Genomic DNA, 22,965 nt, shown 5'->3' on the forward strand with positions numbered 1-22,965 from the left:
TCTTTGTGAAAGAAAAGTGAAAAAAAAAAAAAAAAATTTCACCACCCTGCAAGACCTCAATCAAACGACTGTCCACAGCAATCACTCGCCAAAATGATCTACCTCAAGACACTCCTCAACGTAATAGACAACTCCGGCGCCCAAGTAGTTGAGTGCATCAAAGTGCTTCGTCACAACCCCAAATCATGTGCCCACATAGGTGATCAAATAACATGTGTGGTCAAACAAGCCAGACCCACTAACGTTGATTCGTCATCAGCATCATCAGCCGCACAAGCTTCCAATAGGGTAAAAAGAAGAGATATATGCCGTGCCGTAGTAGTTAGACAACGAGCACCATTCAGAAGACCTGATGGATCAGTGGTTAGATTTGATGATAATGCCTGTGTATTGATTAATAAGAATGGTGAACCTTTAGGAACGAGAATTAGTTCGGTTGTTGCTAAAGAGTTGAGGGATCTAAATTATAATAAAATTGTATCGTTGGCTCCAAAGACGTTTTAGGGAGGAGCTAGGAGAGAGGTGAAATGGGGCCTTATGAGAGATAGACGTTCTGTAAATAGGTATAGGAGATGGACAACTACTGTAATGTAATGATCGAAGAATCTTTGCTCAAAGCACAATTGTAAATCTTCACTGTTACATGGAATTCAACACTTGGACTTTTTGACTTGATGCTTTGAACAGGAAAGCAAGAGAGGCTGGTAGTCATTTGGTAAAACGGCCCCTACTTCAACACTCACAACACTCACAACACCAACAAGGAACCTCAAAGTCACTTAAATTCTACAATTACCCATCTATAACAAGCTACCCATTTTCATTGCATATATATAAACTACAAACAAGTTTGCAACCATAATATACACAATCACTGATATAAAAACAAACGAGTAGTGATCAAATAAAATCTAAAGTCAGGGACAATGTTGTTTGGTGCTAACATGTTAGCAACAGTAAACAAAGGCAAAAACTCTTGTATCCATACCAGCTAGCAACTTCTTTACAAGGTCTTGTCCAAGAATTCAACGATTCTCTTAATACCGAAGTATTCTTTGTCGTTGATTTGGGAAACCTTCAAGTTTGGATTGTCTTCGATTTCAGAAAGAACAGCGTTTTCCAAGAACAAACCAGCATCGTGAACACCTTGTGGTTCAATAAAGACTTCAAAGTAGGCTTCGTTGGAACCACCACCGTTGGTCCATGAGTGTTTCTTTGGGTCGTAAACACCACCGGATTCAGATGGTCTCTTCAATGGTGATCTCAAAGCGTATTCGGAGAATTCCAAGATATCATCCAAGAAAGATTCGTGTTCACCCAAAACAACAAAGACGGAGTAACCTGGCTTGGAGTAAGTTGGGATTCTAGCCCAGTCAGAGTTCTTCTTGTCTGGAGTGTTACCTGGGGAAACAACCAAAGTTTGAACATTGTTGTCACCAACCAAAAGTGCACCTCTGTCTGGTTCGGAGAAGAATGAGTATTGAACAACATCTCTAGCTTCGTTATCGTAGTATGAGTGACCTTCAGTGTGTTGGATCTTATCAGCACCTAATTTAACCCATGGGGAAACCAAAATCAATGATCTTGGGTATGGCAATTCAGGGTTTTGTTCTTTGTACAAGTATTGGGTGAAAGTGGTAGACAAGTGACCACCAGCAGAGTCTCCGATGAATCTGAAATCAGTGTTACCTTCCTTAGCCAATCTAGTGTAAGTAGCAGTCAATTCGTGCAATTGAGTCAACAATTCGTTACCGTATGAAGCCAATGAGTAGTCCAAGAACAAGACAGATAATTTTTCTCTCTTTGATGGTTCAACCAAGCTGTAGATGGCAAGCAAACTTTGGGCTTGAGTTGGAGCAGTTTGACAGTAGTATCCACCACCGTGCAAGTAGATGATGATTGGGTCATCCTTTGATCTGTTCTTAGCTTCAACAATCCAGATGGAGTTTTTGTCGTATCTAACGTTGTAGTTGTTCAAACCTTGAGTGACTCTTGGGAATTGCCATGCAGTAACAGAAAACAAGAATGAGTTGGAGTAAGCAGAAACGATTTTAGCATCAAGAATTGGGAAGGCCAATGATTTTCTGCAGAACAAAACCTTCAATGATTGGGTCAAGTTGTTTCTGTATCTTTCATTGATACCACCTGAAACTGGGAAAGTGATGATGAGCCAGAGTGACTCGAAAATTAAACTAGCTAAAACTTGCAATCCGTGAAATGAAACCATCTTAAATTGTAGCTATCCAATTGTAGATATTTCTGATGAGAAGAATGAAGGAAAGAAAATGCGAAATCAAGTCAATTGATAGGAAACCCAACCCATATTTATATTCTTCGGAGCTAGTTGTGTAGTCGTTTGAAAAAACTGTGGGTCCACGGAAATACAAGAACAAATAGCAAGTATAGTAGTAAAGGACTATTGTTTCCACAAACACAAAGAGCCCCGTGCACTTTGCACGTACACGCCTATACACACACTCATACCAATTAAGTTTTTGCGTTCCCTAGAAGAATTGTTCCATGGAGTTTTTAGACGCTTATTAATTTTTCTTCAATTGCTTTGTCAAAATAGTTTGTTCCATTTTTTTTGGCAACTTTGTGATCCTTTTGCTGCTCTTTTTTTCTTCTTCTTTGTACGTATGGAAAACCATCCTTTTCCTCACAACAAAGAATTAACCGTTTCAATTGAGCGACCAACAATCACAATAGAATTCTCAGATTCCGATTACCTAATTATGATGATACAAAAGCAGTCATGGCTCCAAAAAGCACAGCTACAATGGTTTTCAAAAATAAAAAAGTGTGTGGTTATGACGTATGAGAGCAAAATAGGAGTTCTAGGCTGAACAACGTTTGCTCTCTCCCCCCCACATACAAGATTAACCTATTGTGCATTTTTTGCGGAAATGTAGGGAGACTCCACATTTAGCACTACATCCCCTGTTTCAGTCGAAGCGAATATACGAATTGACAGGTCAATTGGGTCACTAACACTTCCTCTACAAAGTCAATTACAATCTTGAGTGATGCAATTGGCCTAGGGGAAGTCGATACCAAAATCAATTGATGTATTTACAAACTAGCGCGTGCTTTGCAAAAGGATAACGATTATGCCGGCTCCTTTTTTAAATTTCTTCTTAGAATATCCGTTCCGCTGAACACTAAAGCGAATAACTAAATTATTATATTACACAAACAACAAACTCCTTAAATTTTTTAATGTTTTGTTCGCTGCATCGACTCTGTGAAACTGCGCAGGAAGTCTTTCTGACTAAGGAGTTCCATTGTTTCCAATGATCCCTACACACGCCCTTCCCGGAACTTGCTGATTATTTTTAAAACGTTTATATCGGATCCAATGGATAGAGGAGTGTTTATTCCTGAAACTCAATTCCCATTCTAGATGCAATTGATGACTTAGTGCAGAAGGAGAGGGCAATTTTAATCTTAAAATACTACATACTAAAAAACTAATATATGCACGGTTTTTACTTTAATTGACTCTATTATGGGAAACTAAGACTTTTGGTTTTAGGTTTATTTCTTCGGTAGTTTTACAAAAACAAAGGGGAAGGGGGTCAATTAACAAAAATTTAGATAATTGTACATCTTTCACTTTGGTAAGTTGTTAGTAGCAATTATAGGCGTCATAGCGCATAAATGCCCAATAGAGCAACTAAAATTTGACGACAAAGTATGAAATCGTTTTCTTGTGCCGCAATTGCTGCCCATGAGCAGAGTTTTTACCTCTCGCCAGATCTTGCTCAATATTTAAAGACATTTCCGAGAATTTTGTAGTTAGCAATCTCAATTGACTTTTGCTACAGCGGTTGCTTGTGTGACTTTGTAAAGCAATTGAAGTTACTTTCTTTAGGCGAAGAAAGATTCGTCGAAGCCTTTGCTCCATTCAATGGAAACAGTGGAATGGTCAAAAATATACTTCTATCTTTTCTTATCTTTGTGTATACACATCAAAGTTGATAGAAATTGTTTTCCCCTATTAGAAACTGATTCCGCCATTGTGTCAAAATATCACACCCACAGCCTTCAAATTGTTTCCAAGCAACTATGCAAATGCAAGTGCGAATGCAATGCTAATTTAGTGCATGTGTATAATCACCTCACAATTACCTCTATTGCGTCAATTTGTATTCAATTGGCACACTAATTACACTTCATCGGTATGGTTATAATATCTGCAAGGTTTTGACACATCAATTGTTTCAAAACGTACAGCCTATATCTCTCTTTCTCTCCCCTTGCAATTGAATACAGATTGAGTTTTGCTTCATTATTTGGAAAAATGATTTGTTCTACATCATTTGTCTTTGTGTGTTAATTATCTTCTTCTTTTGCTACTCTCACTAGTTTTGTACTTGCGTATTTCTCCGGAAGGAAGAAGGAATATTTCAAAATCTAAAACCGCATTGGTCGAAGCAATTTCTTCTCTTGCAGAATTTGACTTCTTCCCGGTTACACAAAAGAATAGAAATTTCTCCTCGGGTAATATTTAATAAGATTTTAGGTTATTGATCTTTTAGGGTTAAAGTGCACAAGTCTAGATAAGGTTTAATGATTACTCATGATGGCTAAAATTTTGCACAACTCTAGTTACCGTAAGCAATTGCAAAATCTAGAATCTCTGTTCAATGAGTGAAAAATGTGTACATATAATGTAGCTACATGATATCTATCAAGATATCAATCAATGGTGGAGGTTCGATCCAAATGGAGCCACACTTTGAACAATAGTTCGAAATCGAGGATACACATGAGCCACGAACAATATTATGAGGCTCATGTGAAAGGCACCAATGCACCACAGTTTCAATACCCAACATGTCTTAAAACTGTGGTAGACAGTAGGCCACAGTCTTTTTTCGTTTTTTTTAGTCAACCACTGCGAGTTCTAGCCTAAACCTTAATGATTACTAAGTTGAAAGGTTGCAAAAAAAAAGAACAAAATTGAGTCGCGCGATTACAAATTCGAAATTTCTGTAAAGACCAATCTGGAATTAACGACGAATTGCCACGGAAAAAGATCGCATCAACTGTAATTCCTACCTATAAAGTACTTCTATTGATCATTGATAATTACAATTCCTAACTTTGGTTAAAAAAAAAGTATTACAAGAGGGTAACAAACATTATTCGGGACAAACGGTGTATGACAAAAGAACCACCTCTATTACTTGTAGTACATACACACGTGTGTTGTTATGGACTTTGTGGATCGGCATGAGCAAGTTTTTGGGGGACTGTGTCCTCTCCCTCTGTCACAAGAAAGTCACAGAGTTGGACTTCCGCATCTCAATTGAGATAAGTGAACCTGGCAAAAGGTGCACTGTCAAGAGGGTGCTAACAGAGGAAGTTCAGTCAAACGATTTAGTAGACCTAGCTTTGATCAAAAAATCTAATCCAAAATCTAATTCTAAACTAGCTACCCTTCTAATCAAGCCTTGACCCCATTGACAACATTATTCACGTCTCCAACAACTACTTTCACATCATCGTTAACTGCCTTACCATTGGCTTTCGTTGTTTGTGTTGTATTAACAGTATTCAATTTCCTTGCTTCTTCGCCAACAACCAATGTCTTGTTCAAGAAATCAACAATTTTAGTAACACCAAAATACTCTACTTTGTCCAAACTTTTTACTTGCAAGTTTGGATTCTTCTTCAATTTTCTGATAATGGTGTTTTCAAAAAACAAGACAGAATCATGAACTCCCCATGGTTCAACGGCAATATCAACGTAAGCTTCATTTTTACCATCAGTCTTGTATTCATGGACCTTGGAGTCAAAACTTCCACGAGAATCATGCTTTTGTGAGACCAAGGGAGAGTTGACTGCATGTTTAGCCCATTCTAATACATCGTCACGGAAACTTTCATGTTCACCCACAAGAATGAATGTTGAATACCCCTTGCCGTTCAAAGTAGGAATATCACTCCAGTCACTTGGGTTGTATTCGAGATTTCCTGGTGAAATCAAAAGATCAGCATGATTGGTATCACCAAGTAGTTCAACGCGACGTTCTTCTGTGAAGATATGAGCTTGTATCATATCACGGTGTTTATTCTCATGGAATGAATGGCCAGGAGTGATTTGATATTCATCTGGAACAATTTTCACCCATGGACTGATCAATACAGCTGATCTTGGCCATGGCAATTTGGGGTTCTTTTGTTGTCTCAAATATTGTAATAAAACAATTACCAAGTTTCCTCCTGCCGAATCACCCATCAATACAATGTTATCATTACCCTCTGATGCCAATTTATCATATGTAGCAACCAATTCATACAATTGAGAACCAATGAGAGAGCCTCTTCCGGCTAACCCATACTCTTGTACTAAAACCGAAGTTTTCTTTTTCTTTTCCACATCAAGTAAGTGATAAAAACTCAAAACTGATTCAATTTGTGATGGTTGGGTCTCTAAAAAGTATCCCCCTCCATGACAATAAATGATAACTGGATCCGACTTGGATCTGTTCTCAGCTTCAACAAGCCAAATACTTTGTTTATCGAATCTCTTTCCATAGTTGTTCAATTTAGTCAATCCTGGATATAAAAGTTTCAAAAATTTGTTGATAATGAAGTAATTACTCATGATTCCAACATAAAGGGAATCCTTGACTGACAAGACTGAACCAAGACGGAGTACTTGCAATTTTAATGAATTGATTAAACTGTTTTTAAATTTTTCATTGGCTCCGCCGAAGAATGGGTATTTGATGATTACTAAAAGTAATCTGATTGGAAGACTGAGTAGGATTAAAAGGCCCTTGAGCGAAATCATTCCCGTGTCGCATTTGAGGTGGGGGCAACGTTCTGGCCTTGTTTATTGTAAGCTCTTTTCCTTTATATACGTGTTAGGACGAAATGGGAGTAACAGGTGTGCAGCTTCTCTTTGAAAGTGTTGTTTAAGTAAATTGTATAACAGACTCTCTTTAAAATGGCTTTATGTAAAAAGACCATGCCTCTTAGCTATGTTGTGATATCGACAGAGATTAAAGAACATCCAATAGTTTATGGGGTATATCGCACTGTCATCTATAAATTTAGTCGATAACTCCGCGGCCGGAAACAAAGATACTACAATTTATAGGTCCAGTGAGTTATTTTTAAGGGAGAAGTCATACGCTTCGCTCATTACAAAGCCTATCTTACGTTAATTATCTCTTACATAATTCAATTTTGGAAGAGTCAACAAGAGTGGAGTTTGAATTCTAGTGCTGGGAGAGGGTGATAATCCCATGACAAGTTGATCCCATACAGCCGCTGAAAAATGATTGCAATGGATTCAACAATGTTCATAATATGAGATCTACTTATAAACATTAAGATACTAAAATACTGTTTCAATATTAACAACATGACTACACCATGCAATCATTCTCAAAACTTCTCTCCTTCTTTGTCATCTTTCACCACCAATGTCTTATTCAAGTATTCGGTAATCCTGACAATACCAAAATACTCCTCTGGGTCCAAATCCTTCAATTGTAAATGTGGAAACTTTTTTAATTCACCAATAGCAGCATGCTCGAAAAATATGACAGATTCATGTATACCCCACGGTTCAATCACCACATCGACATATGCACCCTTCTCACCATCAGACTTGAATTCATGTATGTTGGAGTTGAATTGACCACCTGAATCCTGTTTCGATGGCTCCAAAGGAGAACCTAAGGCATATTTGGCCCACTCCAACGTATCATCGCGAAACACCTCATGTTCACCTGTAATTACAAATGTAGAATATCCTTTTTTGTGTAAAGTCGGAATGTCACTCCAGTCGCTAACTTTGTATTCAACATTCCCTGGCGATATGAAAAGATCGGCATGCTTTGTATCACCAAATAGGGCATTTTGTCGTTCCGGGTCAAGCATAAAGTTTGACTGAACCATGTCATACTTTTCATTGTCATGGTACGAGTGTCCAGGCGTAAGTTGAACTTGATCAGGTACAATCTTTACCCATGGACAGATCAACACTAAAGACCTTGGCCAAGGTAGTTGAGGCACTTTTTGTTGGTGTTTCAAGTATTGCAAAAAGACAATCACCAAATTTCCACCACAAGAGTCTCCCATCAAAACAAAATTGTCATTTCCTTCCAAGACCAACTTGCTATATGTCGCAGCTAGCTCGTGCACTTGAGTACCTATGAGTCGTCCGTGACAAGCTAAACCATATTCAAGCACTAATATTGATGTCTTGCTTCTTTTCTCTTCATCAAGTAAATAGTACACTGTCAATAATGATTCAATTTGTTGAGGTTGAGTTTCAAGAAAGTATCCACCACCGTGACAGAAAATGATAATGGGATCAGATTTGGATCTGTCTTCAGCTTCCACAAGCCAAATGCTCTGCTTATTATACCGTTTACCGTAATTGTTTAATTTAGTCAAACTGGGGTAGAATGTCTTGACGATTGTATTGATCACAAAGTTCGTATTGATGAGGGCTAAAAGTGAACTATCTTGAACTGACAATGATATAGCAAATTTGCAAATTGTCAATTTTATAGCCTTAGCTAAACTATTGTGGTATTTACCCTTTGCACCTCCGTCAAAGGGGTATTTGATGGCAACCCAAAGAAGTCTAAATGGAAGACTGAGAATGATGAGAAATCCTGTAAGTGAAGTCATTCTAATTATGAAAACACTGAATCAATGAGTTGCGGCGATTCCAAGAAAAGAAAACCTTTCAGCTTCCCGTAACCTAAAAAAGCTTAACCTTGTTTTCTATATATATCATTTTCTCACCCTAGTAGTTAAACGAATTAAATTAGATCTCTTTAGGTTTTTGATAAGAATTTGAATAATAGTGTGGCTTTTCTGTGCGGAGTTCTATAAACCACCCCTTTTGTAACTTAAAATGGATGATCAGCAGTATTTCAAAAGAACTAAAATTTAGATTAAGGATTAAAATTCTATACTAAGGGCGCACACGTGTACCCTCCCCCCCTGATCCAATACTTTTGGGATTTCGGTGCCTCAGCTAGAAGCAGAAAAGAAGAGCTGGAAGCACGATTAACTGGCGAAGAGTTACAATAAGGTCGCCGAGTTTTACAAGTGTTTCTCCAAGCATCTTCATATATTATACGTCTTTCTTAGCGGTCATTTAGGCTCTACCTTTAAACACCATACTGTAAGGACTTTGAGCTTAGGAGTATTCAAATCATTCAATCTGTACGGTCTTTCTTGTTACAACACTTCATTCAAGAACAGGGCAATCTTGAAAGTTCCCAAAAACTTCTTTTCATCCAAATCTTTCAATTTCAAATTTGGCTGTTTCTCTAACAGTTTAGTTACTTCATTTTCGAAAAGCAATGGAGCAACATGGATACCCCATGGCTCAAGAACAACATCAATGTATGCTTCATCAACACCGGAAGATTTATATTCATAAACTTTAGAATTGAAAATACCTTTTGAGTCTTGTCTCGGAATAGTCAATGGTGACTTGAGTGCATATTTGGTCCATTCACAAATGTCATCTCTGAATACTTCATGTTCACCAAAAATGACAAATGTAGAGTAACCTTTTTTGTTAAAAGTTGGAATATCACTCCAGTCACTCGTCTTGTAAGGCAAATTTCCGGGTGATTTTAACAAGTCTGCATAATTCTCTCCACCAAACATTGCCTGTCTTCTCTCAACACTTCTAGCAACAGTTGCGCTTAACATATCATATTTCTCATTTTCATAGTATGAGTGACCTGGACTGAGTTGATAAGCATCTGGTACAATCTTTGTCCAAGGACTGACTAAAACTGCAGATTTTGGCCATGGTAATTTTGGATCATTTTGCTGTTTTAAGTATTGCAAAAATGTGATTGCCAAGTTACCACCAGCAGAATCACCCATCAAGACAAAGTTACTGTTGCCATCTGAGGCCAATTTTCTGTATGTGGCAGCCAATTCATACACCTGTGTTCCAACATAGTGTCCGTTGCATGTCAAGCTGTAATCAAGGACCAATACCGATGTCTTTTTCCTCTTCTCTTCGTCAAGTAAATGGTAGGCACTTAATAAAGCTTCAACTTGACCTGGATTAGTGTTGAGCCTGTATCCACCACCATGTAAATAAATCAAAATAGGGTCAGACTTAGTTCTATTTTCAGCCTCAACAAGCCACACATTAAGCTTGTCATATGATTTTCCATAGTTGTTCAAATTGGTCAATCTAGGATAAATTGGTTTCAAATTGTTAATCACTTGTTGAGTTGATTTTTTGGCAAGATAAGCACTATCTTTGACAGATAAGGATAATCCGAATCTGAATATGGTCAATTTCAACGAATTGCGTAAATCATTCTGGAACTTCAAATTGGCCCCACCAAAGAAGGGATACTTGAGGACAACCCAAAGAAGTCTAATTGGAAGACTGAGGAGTTTCAATATAGTGTTGAGTGATACCATATTGGGCAATCGTTAGATGAATTGGTTTCAATTACTAAAATATAACTGCTTCAACATTTCTGTGGAATTGTAGCTCCTTTATATATGTTTTTTTTGTATCCGGCGTTAAGATGGTTATTGTTTTTTGAGTGATAATAAAATTTCAAATTGACTTTAAGGAGAATCTATGCAGTGGGGTTCTTTTGACTAGTGGTTTTCATTACACACTCTGCATGGACTTTTGACATCATATTATACTCTCTTGATTCAACAAATGATAACCCCACAGTCGCAAATGTTATTGAGCTCATGCTCTTGACCAGTAGTGAATCACATATTTTGACAGTTATTGAACCGAGGGAGAATAGTAACACAAAGAGCGCTTAACCGTTTTCCATTTTCCGCTCTCGTGCTTTATCCGCATAAACAGATAATAGTGCCATCAACGGTTGCAAAATATTTATTTACTACAAACATAGAGTTAATGAAATGGTAGATTTTGATACTTGCAGTTGCACTTTATATCTTCCCAATCACGATTTGGCGGTAAGACAATATACGGAGCTATCTTTTAATTTTTTGAAGATACTTCTAACCTAATTGGATATAGGCTTGAAAGTAAAATTCAAGCTACAATTTGACTACATGTGGCCACTGATATAGTAACCATTTATTCATTATCCCCAAAGTCCTTTCAATGTTTTTCTACTCTACCTGTAATGTCTTATTCAAAAACTTTGTAATTCTAACAATTCCAAAATATATCTCATCATTTAATTCATCCAACTTCAATTGGCCCTGCTTCTCTATTTTCCCAATGATGTTATTTTCAAAAAACAAAACTGAATCATGTATACCCCAAGGTTCAATAACAACGTCAATATACGCATCGTCAATTCCCTTACTCTTGCATTCATGTACTTTTGGGTTGAAGACACCGCGCGAATCTTGACTCTGTGGTACCAATGGCGAACCAAGTGCATATTTCGACCATTCCAAAATATCGTCTCTAAATACTTCATGCTCGCCAATAATCACAAATGTGGAATAGCCTTTGTTGTTGAAAGTGGGGATATCTTTCCAATCACTGGTTTTGTAAGGCATATTTCCTGGCGAAATTAACAAATCAACTGGATTTCTGTCACCCAACAACTGAGCTTGACGTTTAGGGTCTTTGGCAAAGTGCGAACTAAGCATATCGTATTTTTCATTGTCATGATAAGAATGTCCTTCAGTGAATTGTTCCTTATCACCAACAAGTTTAACCCAGGGACTAATCAATACTGTTGACTTTGGCCAAGGCAAGTTGGGATTCTTTTCTTGTTTCAAATATTGAGCAAATGCAATAGCTAAATTGCCACCAGCTGAATCACCCATCAAGACGATGTTAGTGTTTCCTTCTGAGGCCAATTTATCATAAGTTGCAGCCAATTCATATAATTGTGTACCCACCAAGTATCCATGACAAGCTAACCGATAATCTAAAACCAATATTGACGTCTTTTTCCTTTTTTCTTCATTAAGTAAATGATACATGCTCAAAACTGACTCAATTTGTAATGGACTTGTGTTGATGAAATACCCACCACCATGTAAATAGATAATGATTGGATCAGACTTGGACCTATTCTCAGCTTCGACAAGCCAGATACTTTGTTTATCGAATGACTTTCCATAACTGTTTAAATTGGCAAACTTAGGATACAATGACTTTAAGTTGTCAATAACTGATTGTGAAAAGTGGGGGTTAAGTAAGCACTGTCCTTGACAGATATTTTCATTCCAAATCGATAGAATGTAAGTTTCAAAGTATTGCGTAAATTATTCTTGTATATGCCATTGATTCCTCCAAAGAATAGATACTTGAGTAGACACCATAGTAGTTTAAATGGCAACCCCAAAAGTTGTAAAATACCATTGAGTGAAATCATACTGGTTGTCGGGTCAATAGATCCACCAATTCTTGAAAGGAATCAAGAAGGGTGGGGATTTTGCACCTCTTTATATTTATTGACGCTAATTTAAATCGAGGGGCATGGCCACATAAAATAGGGTCAGAATTTCAATTTGGAATGTGGATTGAGTGTAGTTGTGGAGTCGACTATCAATGATTAAAAATAGAAGTTTTCAACCAAAACGAAAAAATTGAGTCTATTGTTGAGATAATAACTATCAATTATACCCTCAAACTTTTTGTTGTTGCATAAATACAGAGCGCCGTACCATATAGGGGCTGATGATAAAAGAACAATGGGTGTTATATTTGAAGGTGCATTGTCCATTAGCGAGAGGAAAGATAAACACAAACAATTGTTCGGCATTTTCATGCTTCTTAAATATAGGAAGGGCCTAGACTCAAGAGTCACCGCAGTATGATGAGATGGTTCAATTTTGTAATCTCATAACATAAAATACATTCAGTAGAGTGGTCTCTGTTGAACTGTGCATCCCTTGTTATTGCGGTTGAAATCTGTATGCACCAGGTAATATGTTTGTAATCTTTTTGGCCTCTTGTATCTGAAATAAGATTAGATTTTCTGATCTGAGACAGAGAGAATTCGTTATTGAACCTCTAACAATTAATATTCGACTCAGGTCAAAGAATGCGTCTGGTGCAATTTAACTTTAAATATATAAAATTAAAACTTTTGCGCCTGTATGCCAATTAAATTATAGTTCTTACATTTTGCACGTATTAGGTAAATTATCACGTAAAGCATTTGGTAAATCAACAACCATTGTTGAATGTGGTTGGAGCTTTAGTACTACTAAACCGGTTCATGAAGAAGAGGACTACAGACGTCACAACGACTACACTTGTTTGTTTGTATCTTTTTCCATTTCCAAATTCAACACCGATTCAAGTCAAACAGACATGTTTCAACGTAGTGCAAGTTTTTTGACAGTGTTCTCTGTATTGCAGGGCGGTTACTTCGTTTTTAATAATTTAGTTCCACTCAATACAAAAACGAGCGGAGATAAAACAAATCATGCAGAATAAGTTAAAACGTGGGATCGACAACGAAAGCAGGAGATGAGAGGTGGTGAGTAAGCAGTAACATCGCTTTGAAACGTGAGCTTTCTTGCCGAATGAATATACATCTTGAGGGGAGTACACCTACGCTTATGTAGAAATATGGAAGCTAACCCAAATCTCAAACGTGGCCAGATCAATTGAAATCAAGAAAAATCAACAAAGGCATATGGATTTCGGACTTCAGTTTTGTTAAACATTGAAATTTGCATTGTTCGAGGACTATTACACAAACAAATCGAAGGCTTGTAAAAACATGTAATAGCAATAATAAGTACATTGGTTAGTTAATTGATGTTTAGTCTCATCTACTTTAAGCACTCAACACCAATTGCATGAGCTATTCCGTCCTCAGTACATGAAAGTAGAAAGAGGGCTTCATCTCATCACAATCAACACATTTGCTAGCTGGTTTGTACGTAAAACCCCGGCAAGTTGCACCAGCAGTTGGTTTACAGATAAATTATGGCTATTGAACAATAGTCACATCATTGCCCTTCAGTAAAATCTAATTTGATCAAGAAGTGGTGTGGTCTTGGTCTGTGGTTGATGTACGTAAAGAGGCGAATAGCAATTATATCGAAGAAAGTACTGCATATACTGGCTTCAGTTACACAAACTGTAAACTTACGACATGGCATACACAAAAGGTTAATATACAGTACAGCATCTAATACGAACTGTAACATTAACACGTAACACTTCTAAACCTACTTATAAACTACACATGTGGGTTATTCAAATTATCAATATTCTTTTGCAGAAGCTTCGTTTTAGGGTATGATCTTTATACTTTTTGACATCATTATGTAAGAGAAAAGAAGTAATGGCAATAGATGCACACGCAAAAGAAGTAAAAGAAACCTTAAAACTCTATACAATATTGATATTTTCTTGGTGCTTGCCTGTGACGAAGTAGACCTTCATTAGATAATACTTCTAAGTAGAACGAGAATTTGTAATATCATCATCAAGTAAAATAAACTATAAACGATACCGTAATAATACGGTTGAGTTACACTCCCGTAATGTAACAATTGTGGATTGCGCCTTTTGCAAATTGTTTTTGTTTGTTATTTTTGCTACCGCCAAAAATTGGACATACTGCTATTGCTGCTGAAAACTCTTCTTTTGTTTTGATGCTGGACTCCACTTCTGTCTGTTACTGAAGTTTCCTGCAAGACTTAAATGACTTCTTCAAATATCTAACTGTTTTGGCTCTTTCTGTGTAAAAAGAAATGCATTACGTAGTTGTGTATAGGTTTTTTTTGTGTAAACTTTTGTTGAACCGACAAGGACTATATAAAAGGATCATTAAATTTCCTTTATCCAAAATCAAAGTTGTCGAACTTCTTTCTTACCCTCTTACATCTATCTTAATACAACTAGATTACCAACTGATTACAATCTAGAATTAAATCACACAACCAAACTTAATAAATCTACACTGAATACAATCAATAATGTCGAAAGATCAACAACAACAAAACGAACAAGTTATCGAAGAGGATGGTGGCGCTCAGTTCCAATCTTATTTGAACAATGACGGTATTGATGACTTGACTCCACAATCAAGAAAACACAGAGTCTCGTCGCTTTCGTTATCGGATTTAAACAACTGGCAAAATGGATTAACCAAATTGTCATCTTCTTCATCTTTGAACAAGAACGGTAGCAATAGTAATTTAAAAAAATCATCATCAGCCAACTTGAAGAAAGTTGACTCTTTGGCCAAGTTATCAAGAAATGCCTCTATTATTAAGAGAAATAAGAAGGATGTGATTGATCATGAAAGAGTTGCATCCTATGCTTTCTGTTTTGATATTGACGGTGTTATATTAAGAGGACCAAACACTATCCCACAGGCCGTTGAGGCGATGAAGTTGTTGAACGGTGAAAACAAATACAATATCAAAGTTCCCTCTATCTTTGTCACCAACGGAGGTGGTAAACCAGAAAAGCAAAGAGCTGATGATTTGAGTAAAAGATTAAACTGTACTATCACGCCTGATCAAATCATACAAGGACACACGCCAATGAAGGACTTGGTTGGTGTATATGAAAATGTTCTTGTCGTTGGTGGTGTTGGTAACGTTTGTCGTAATGTTGCTGAATCGTATGGTTTCAAGAATGTTTACACACCATTGGATATTTTAAAATGGAATCCTGCAGTATCTCCGTACCATGATTTAACTGAGGAGGAGAAAATCTGCACCAGAGACGTTGATTTCAGCAAGACTCTGATTGACGCTATTTTAGTCTTTGCCGATTCAAGAAACTGGGCTGCTGATCAACAAATCATTTTAGAATTGTTATTATCCAAAAAGGGTGTAATGGGTACTCAATCGGAAACTTATGACGAAGGTCCACAAATTTACTTTGCTCACTCTGATTTCATTTGGGCTACAAACTATAAATTATCGAGATATGGTATGGGTGCTTTACAAGTTTCCATTGCTGCTTTATATCGTGAACATACTGGAAAAGAGTTGAAAGTTAATAGATTTGGAAAACCACAGGTTGGTACTTTTAAATTCGCCAACAAGGTTTTGAGTCATTGGAGGCAAGGTGTTTTGGATGAACATTTGAAGAAATTGAGTATAAATGATCCAGATGCTAAAGACGCTGATATCTTGATTAATGAGAATGGTGAAGAAATCATTAACCAAGAGAAGTTGGAACGCTATAATTTCTCTGATTCAGAAGATGAAGAATCAGAAGATGAATTAGATGCAGAAGAAAAAGAAAGAGACGTTAATATTGGCGTATCAAAGAAACAGGCACACAAGGATTACAATGAAGCTAAAAAGAATCTTGCTAAACTTGCTGAAGTTGGTAAACCGGATCAAATTACTTTACAATTACCACCAGCATCAACCGTTTATTTCGTTGGTGATACTCCCGAGTCTGATATTAGGTTTGCTAATTCTCACGATGTTTCTTGGTTCTCAATCTTAGTTAAAACTGGTGTTTATCAAGAAGGTACCGAACCTAAGTACAAGCCAAAACATTTGTGTAATGATGTTTTGGAAGCTGTCAAATTTGCCATTGAGAGAGAGCATGAAAAAGAATTGACCGAATGGAATGAAACTGCTAATGATGAAGATACTTCCACAGCAGACAAAGGATCAAGATTGAACTTTGCTGATTTGGTTATGACTCCAAGTGAAAAGAAACAAAAGGAAGAGACAAAGAAGGAAACAGATGATAAAGGGTTGAAAAGAGCTGATGATGCTCCTGAAGCTATTGAAGTTCCAGTTGGATTAGCTGAACAAATTGAGAAGTTGAAAGATGTCGGTAAGTAGATAATATATAGATCTCTATTAAACTAGCTGAATTATAATTAGACTGATTTTTTATTTAAGCACTTGGATGTAGATGATATGTATATTACTCAGTAAAACTACTGAATGCTCTATACTCATCAAGCGTAACCTTTTCAGCAACAACCTCAACCTCTCCACCACTGCCCTGTATAGTGTGCAGAGGGATCTTTCCAGCAACATTTCCGGTTACCTCTTTAGTCATTTTTTCAGTTACTTTTTCAATAACCTTGTCAGCAAGTTCTCCAGCAATGATTTCAACAACTTTCTCACCAATGCGATCATTAATCTTTTCAGAGACTTCCTCGGATAGCTTAGTATTCTTGAAATTAGTTTCAGTTCTCTCTTGAGTAATGTTTTTTGACTCTTGTTCAATTGTTTCATTTACATCTTCAAAGGCTTCTTCAATCACCTCTTCAATAGACTCGGTTTCAAGCTTTTCAACAACCTCGTCAATTACTTTTTCAAAAATCTCTTGTGCAATTGCCTCCGCAGATTCTGCAACCTGCCCAGCATCCTCTTTTGCAACTCCCTCGATTTTTCCAACAGCTTCAGAAACAATCTTTTCCGAAGCAGAATTGGTAAAGTGTTTTAAATCTCCTTCTAAAGTCCCATCAACTTTTTCTACTACCTCTTCCACAACCTCTGAGGCAAAATCCTTTGTAGTATCAGATCCTTTGCTAATCTTTTCCGCCACATCTTTGACCTCACCATCTTCAACAATATCAATTTTATTAACCTTATGAACCTCTTCCGCCTGCTCCAGAACAACTTCATTTTTATGTGTAGGTGTCTCGTCGAATCTTGATAAATCTTTAATTTCATCCACTTCATCAACCTGGCGAATTTCCCTTGGTACTTCCTCAGCATTACCTACATGGTGACGTAAACCTGTTTGTGTCACAACCAGAATCATGTCCTCAAGTAAATTCTCCATGGTAGTCAAATTTCTTGAGACCAACATTTCAATATCTTGTAATTGATTGTGTTCACACTCTTCGGCATCAATATACTCGCTTCCGTCCCATTGGCTCGTCTTTTCTCCGTCGTCAAATGTTGTACAAACAATGTAATCAAATAATTGTGCAACTTCAGGATAAATTTCTCCATTTGCAACGGCATGATCCATTTGTATTCTAATTGACTCCATTTGTGCACCAGTTTTACAGTCCAAAATTGATTTAATCATAACTATACAATCAATTAGATTCAGTTTGATCTCAGCAAAAAAATGAATCATATTCATAACAGCACGAATTTGAAGTTGGCCCTCCACTGTGGGTAAATGAAGGTTTTGAAGTTGATAGGCTAGTAAATCTGGAGTATCATCAGTAAAGAATTGGTGAAGTTGATATGGTAAATAGTTGCAACGAAATTGTGGAGTTGATGTTCTAGGGGTAGGGACAGAAACAGTAGGAGTGGCAGCAACAGTGGCAGTGGTAGGGGTAATACTATTTATGACGGCCTCATCCTGAAAATTGTCAGAAGTTGACAGAGAAGAAGACATTTGACTGGAAGGTGGTTCTGTATAGGCGTGGTTCTGTGTAGGCGTGGTTCTGTGTAGGCGTGGTTGTTGCTCAGGTGGGAATTGTGTTGCAAAAAATTTAACCACCAGTCAAACAAATATGACAAAACCGCCATAACACGCCATCCTTCAACAAAGAGTCCAATCAGGCACAAGAAATCGTTCATAGCACTCTATAGTATATACATGATTTATAACCTTACACCATCTGAAATTTCAACACAGAGCAAATCTCACCAGTCTCGCCCTAGTCAACTTGCTAACATTCTGTTTTCCTTCCTTCACTGTATCTGCTCCGTAATCAATCAAATCTTTCAACTTTTCTTTCACCAGATCCAACTTACTACTCATCACGATCAAGTCTTCTTTACAATTCTCAATATCCCATAACATATTCTGCTCTTGTCTCCTCAATTTTTGATATACCTTTAAAGCCAAATTAAGCATACCATTTTCAGCAAACATCTTGCTGATCAACATTTCATTTAGTATATGAGAGACAAAAGCCATTGCAACTGAGATGGAAGGTCTCGGAGCAGCATGGGAATTAGTTGGTACACGAAACAATTGCTCAAAACAAAGACGAGATTGACATACAACATCTTGCATCATAGCTTCGATAATGTGACTGATGAAAACCTTACTACTATGTATTCGTTCACATTTGTCTTTCTCAATATCAATAAATAGCTCCAAGGTGGAAATCCTGTATTCAAGGCTCAATTTATGATCTTGTAGTTTTTCGATACGCCGGTTTTCCAAATATTGGTTGAATCGTGGAATGTTAAACAACGAGTTAAATTGAAGTCTTCGTGATGGGGACTGTAATGACAGTTTTTTCATTGCAATATCATTCATTTAGGGAAATTGTGTAAGTTATTGAAGCAATCTATTGATTGTGCAGTTAATTTGGAGAGAATCAAATGGATTATATATTGTTGCAAAAAGATATCAATGCCAAATAATTATATTGCACGTGATTAAATCAAGAGTCACATTGCAAAGGGTATCTATAACTCCGTTTAATTGGCATCTAATCAGTAACAAGAGCTTTCTGTCAATTCGGGTAAATCCCACCTACTCAACTTGATCCAATTGTCGTATTACTTGCTCCTCTGCACGCTCTTCATCCTCTTCTATACGTTCCTGAATCTCAGCTTCTAGGGGAGCTTGTATTGGATTTGGTACACGATGTTGACGGCGTGCTCTGTGTGGTTGTTGTTGCTTGATTTTTGACAACATTATCCAGTACCAAGGGGGCAACATCAATATAACTAAAGCTTCCTTTATTAGGTCAAACTTCCAGATACCATTTTGCTGAAGTAGTTTTCTCTTCTTTATTCTCTTGTTTCTTGCCTCCTCTTCTAAGCTCAGAGCATCACCGCCATCATTGTAGTGAATATTTCCTAGTATAATCTCTCTAGTACACCACCAAAAATGTCCCAAACCAAAACTTATAACATAAAACCAAACAACTGGCTTTTGAAAAATAGTCCATATTTTCCAAGATTGAAAGCCCCAATTGTTACCATTTCTATTTTGATTTGGTTCATAATTTTGTCCACCATCTCCGTCACTTAGGAGAAGACTAATGAGTGCAAGAAAATATGGACGATACATGTTTCTAAAGTGAAATCCAAAATAGTTAAACATTTCCAACGGGGTCAACTTGGAACTGTAATATTGAAACACGTGAATCAAAACAAGTCCCAATTGAGGTAAAAGCATATTCGTTTTGTAAAATAGAATTGTGGCACAGACAATAATTGAGATACATATTTGCATGGCAAAGTACAAAAAGTCAATAGACCTGTTTCTTTCAATTAATTGTTTTAAGATGCTTAATTGCTCAGTAGTCAAATCATCAACAAGATATAAAGGAAATTGGGTGAATTTAGTTTGATATAGACTTTCAATTTCTCGACACGAAGAAGAAATGCCCCATAAACGAAAAACCAATTCCATACTTAGTTCACCAAATGTTACAAATGAAGTAATTAGTCGCCATGTTTGATTTTGGTTGTATATTTTGACCGGTATAAAGTATAAATTTATAGGTTTCAATTTGTTCATGGTAACGAGTGTTGATATAGCTAACGATGCCATACACCAACCCTTGGTAACAGGTGGAAGATTAGTCCATAGAGCGTCCATGTTTCTAATAGTGTATATATCTTTGTAGTGACTGGCCCAATAGTCTGTGGTTAATTGCTTGTGTAGTGGTACTCTTTATCACTGACGTGTACAAATAATAGACAGATGGGTAGCGTTTATATGTGGAAAGAAAATATGTTGTGAAGGTTTATTTTTCATGATCTAAAGCTTATGTATACTAATTTCCCGAAATAATGCAAGATTCGATAGAAATCGACAAGATCATAACTACTGAGAAAGAGCCATTATATTACCTAGAATCTTGGTCTCATGAACGTGACCCCAACGACAAATTAATTTGCCAACCTTATGACTACTTGAGTGGATTACCTAGTAACAACAATAATATCAGAAGCAAATTCATTCATTTATTTGACGAGCTTTTCTTTAAAGACACAGCACATAATCCCAAAGTGGCGAAAATAAATGAAGTAATATCGATATTGCATAATTCGTCGTTGCTTATCGATGATATTGAAGACAACTCCAAGTATCGTCGTGGGTTTCCCTCGGCTCATGTGAAATTTGGAACGCCTTTAACCATAAATTGTGCAAATTTGATGTATTTTAAGGCAATGGATGTAGCTGCGAATGTACTTCATGAGACGAACGTTTCTCAATCTAATGAGGGAGTGGACCAGTTTAATCACGATCAACGATTGCGAGATTTAAATCATGATATTGTACAGGAAATGATAAATTTACACAATGGACAAGGTCTTGACATTTATTGGCGAGACTATTTACCAGAATTGAAGCTATTGCCAACCATCGAAGAGTATTTATACATGGTTCAAAATAAAACAGGAGGGTTGTTTAGATTATCCGTCAAGCTTCTCAGTGCTTATTCACGCAATCGTCCCAATCAAGAAATGCTTAACAAAATTATTGCAATCGCAAACCTGGCTGGGATCATATATCAAATACGAGACGATTATTTGAACTTGGTCGATGCACGCTATTCAACAATGAAGGGTATTGCAGGGGAAGATTTAATCGAAGGTAAACTATCCCTACCTATATTGATCAATTTACGTAATGAGAAAGATCCGGCAAACTCCCCTGTGCACAAAATACTATATGACTTTAGATCATTAAAGCTTAGAAGCAAACAACCAGATTTGTTGCAAAAGGCCGTAACCTACTTGCATGACACAGGGTCTATGACTCAAACACACCTAGTGTTGATGAAATTCAAAGAAAAGTTCCATAAATTGCTTAATGAATTTGAATATGGTGATTCGGAATTGTATAAATTAATCGAGGCCCTTTGCGACGTGTGAGGTGACGTTTGTGGTTCCAACCAGATTTGATAGGAGCGAGAAGTTTATAAATAAAGGTGGTACTGGCTACTGCCCGTATGTAGATAGTTTAGAGGCAATCAATTCAATTCTCGATCGAGGAAAAAGTTACTACTGATACTACACAGATTGCTCTTTTATCAACAAGGTCCTATTTAAGACTCACCAATGGATAATTCGAGCGATGTCGATGAGATGCTACCCAATTTTTTTTTTTCATACACTAAATCGAAACAACCTTTCTACTCTAGCAATCCAGCCCTTCCGACTCTATGTTGTATCTTATAGGTCTAGGACTCTCGCACGAGTCGGATATTACCGTTCGCGGTCTTGAAACCATCAAGAAATGTTCACGTGTGTACTTGGAAGCCTACACATCAATTCTCATGGCAGCTAATCAAGAATCACTTGAATCTTATTATGGACGAGAAATCATTCTTGCCGATCGTGAGTTAGTTGAAAGTGGCAGTGATGAAATCTTGAAAGATGCCGATACTCAAGACGTTGCATTTTTAGTTGTTGGTGATCCATTTGGAGCTACAACTCACACTGATTTAGTATTACGAGCACGAGAATTGGGAATTAGAGTTGAAACGATCCATAATGCCTCAATCATGAATGCTGTTGGTGCCTGTGGATTACAATTGTATCAATTTGGCCAAACTATTTCCCTTGTGTTTTTCACTGATTCTTGGAAACCTGATTCGTTTTACAACAAAATTATGGAAAATCGTAAAATTGGGTTACATACATTGATTTTATTGGACATCAAAGTTAAGGAACAAAGTATTGAAAATATGGCCAGGGGAAGATTGATTTATGAACCACCAAGATATATGGATATTGCTACCGCTGCAAGTCAATTGATTGAAATTGAAGAGTCGAGACAAGAGCAAGCATATACGGAAAACACTCCATGCGTCGCCATACTGAGATTAGGAGCTCCAACTCAAAACTTTAAAGCCGGTACATTAAAGGAATTGAGTGAGTATGATTCAGGAGAGCCATTGCATACCATGGTTATGTTGGGTAGACAAGTACATGATTTGGAGTTAGAATATTTGTATCAATTTGTTGATGATAAAGCAAAATTTAAAGCTGCTGTGGAAAAGGATCAGGAGTTTTTCAAACCACCGCCATACGTTCCCCCAGAAGAGGATCTAAATGATTGAGAAACTACAGAGTTATGTTGTGATTGAATATACATTACGA

General features: G+C 37.0%; 12 protein-coding genes across 12 annotated transcripts; 4 read left to right on the top strand and 8 right to left on the bottom strand. All coding sequences in view use genetic code 12, as the record gives it.

Annotated features, from left to right (window-relative positions):
* Positions 1–93: 93 nt before the first annotated feature.
* CORT_0E04890 (Mrpl38 protein) lies at positions 94–504 on the top strand (the record flags this gene model as incomplete). Its single annotated transcript, XM_003870154.1, has 1 exon — positions 94–504. The coding sequence occupies one exon, from the start codon at positions 94–96 to the stop codon at positions 502–504; it is 411 nt and encodes a 136-aa protein (XP_003870203.1).
* Positions 505–1,003: 499 nt separating this feature from the next.
* Positions 1,004–2,227, bottom strand: CORT_0E04900 (hypothetical protein; the record flags this gene model as incomplete). Its single annotated transcript, XM_003870155.1, has 1 exon — positions 1,004–2,227. The coding sequence occupies one exon, from the start codon at positions 2,225–2,227 to the stop codon at positions 1,004–1,006; it is 1,224 nt and encodes a 407-aa protein (XP_003870204.1).
* Positions 2,228–5,452: 3,225 nt separating this feature from the next.
* Positions 5,453–6,805, bottom strand: CORT_0E04910 (hypothetical protein; the record flags this gene model as incomplete). The annotated part of the gene is made up of 1 exon (XM_003870156.1): positions 5,453–6,805. One exon carries the CDS (start codon positions 6,803–6,805, stop codon positions 5,453–5,455), a length of 1,353 nt encoding a protein of 450 aa, XP_003870205.1.
* Positions 6,806–7,404: 599 nt separating this feature from the next.
* CORT_0E04920 (hypothetical protein) lies at positions 7,405–8,661 on the bottom strand (the record flags this gene model as incomplete). Its single annotated transcript, XM_003870157.1, has 1 exon — positions 7,405–8,661. One exon carries the CDS (start codon positions 8,659–8,661, stop codon positions 7,405–7,407), a length of 1,257 nt encoding a protein of 418 aa, XP_003870206.1.
* Positions 8,662–9,219: 558 nt separating this feature from the next.
* On the bottom strand, positions 9,220–10,437 carry CORT_0E04930 (hypothetical protein; the record flags this gene model as incomplete). The annotated part of the gene is made up of 1 exon (XM_003870158.1): positions 9,220–10,437. The coding sequence occupies one exon, from the start codon at positions 10,435–10,437 to the stop codon at positions 9,220–9,222; it is 1,218 nt and encodes a 405-aa protein (XP_003870207.1).
* A 684-nt stretch (positions 10,438–11,121) lies between these two features.
* Positions 11,122–11,952, bottom strand: CORT_0E04940 (hypothetical protein; the record flags this gene model as incomplete). Its single annotated transcript, XM_003870159.1, has 1 exon — positions 11,122–11,952. The coding sequence occupies one exon, from the start codon at positions 11,950–11,952 to the stop codon at positions 11,122–11,124; it is 831 nt and encodes a 276-aa protein (XP_003870208.1).
* A 2,961-nt stretch (positions 11,953–14,913) lies between these two features.
* On the top strand, positions 14,914–16,755 carry CORT_0E04950 (hypothetical protein; the record flags this gene model as incomplete). Its single annotated transcript, XM_003870160.1, has 1 exon — positions 14,914–16,755. One exon carries the CDS (start codon positions 14,914–14,916, stop codon positions 16,753–16,755), a length of 1,842 nt encoding a protein of 613 aa, XP_003870209.1.
* An 85-nt stretch (positions 16,756–16,840) lies between these two features.
* On the bottom strand, positions 16,841–18,280 carry CORT_0E04960 (hypothetical protein; the record flags this gene model as incomplete). The annotated part of the gene is made up of 1 exon (XM_003870161.1): positions 16,841–18,280. The coding sequence occupies one exon, from the start codon at positions 18,278–18,280 to the stop codon at positions 16,841–16,843; it is 1,440 nt and encodes a 479-aa protein (XP_003870210.1).
* Positions 18,281–18,514: 234 nt separating this feature from the next.
* Positions 18,515–19,156, bottom strand: CORT_0E04970 (hypothetical protein; the record flags this gene model as incomplete). Its single annotated transcript, XM_003870162.1, has 1 exon — positions 18,515–19,156. One exon carries the CDS (start codon positions 19,154–19,156, stop codon positions 18,515–18,517), a length of 642 nt encoding a protein of 213 aa, XP_003870211.1.
* Positions 19,157–19,375: 219 nt separating this feature from the next.
* Positions 19,376–20,452, bottom strand: CORT_0E04980 (hypothetical protein; the record flags this gene model as incomplete). Its single annotated transcript, XM_003870163.1, has 1 exon — positions 19,376–20,452. The coding sequence occupies one exon, from the start codon at positions 20,450–20,452 to the stop codon at positions 19,376–19,378; it is 1,077 nt and encodes a 358-aa protein (XP_003870212.1).
* A 194-nt stretch (positions 20,453–20,646) lies between these two features.
* CORT_0E04990 (Bts1 geranylgeranyl diphosphate synthase) lies at positions 20,647–21,735 on the top strand (the record flags this gene model as incomplete). Its single annotated transcript, XM_003870164.1, has 1 exon — positions 20,647–21,735. One exon carries the CDS (start codon positions 20,647–20,649, stop codon positions 21,733–21,735), a length of 1,089 nt encoding a protein of 362 aa, XP_003870213.1.
* A 290-nt stretch (positions 21,736–22,025) lies between these two features.
* Positions 22,026–22,925, top strand: CORT_0E05000 (Dph5 protein; the record flags this gene model as incomplete). The annotated part of the gene is made up of 1 exon (XM_003870165.1): positions 22,026–22,925. The coding sequence occupies one exon, from the start codon at positions 22,026–22,028 to the stop codon at positions 22,923–22,925; it is 900 nt and encodes a 299-aa protein (XP_003870214.1).
* Between the last annotated feature and the right edge of the window lie 40 nt (positions 22,926–22,965).

Source organism: Candida orthopsilosis, assembly GCF_000315875.1.
Source record: "Candida orthopsilosis Co 90-125, chromosome 5 draft sequence".
NCBI classification, from domain to species: Eukaryota; Fungi; Ascomycota; class Pichiomycetes; order Serinales; family Debaryomycetaceae; genus Lodderomyces; species Lodderomyces orthopsilosis.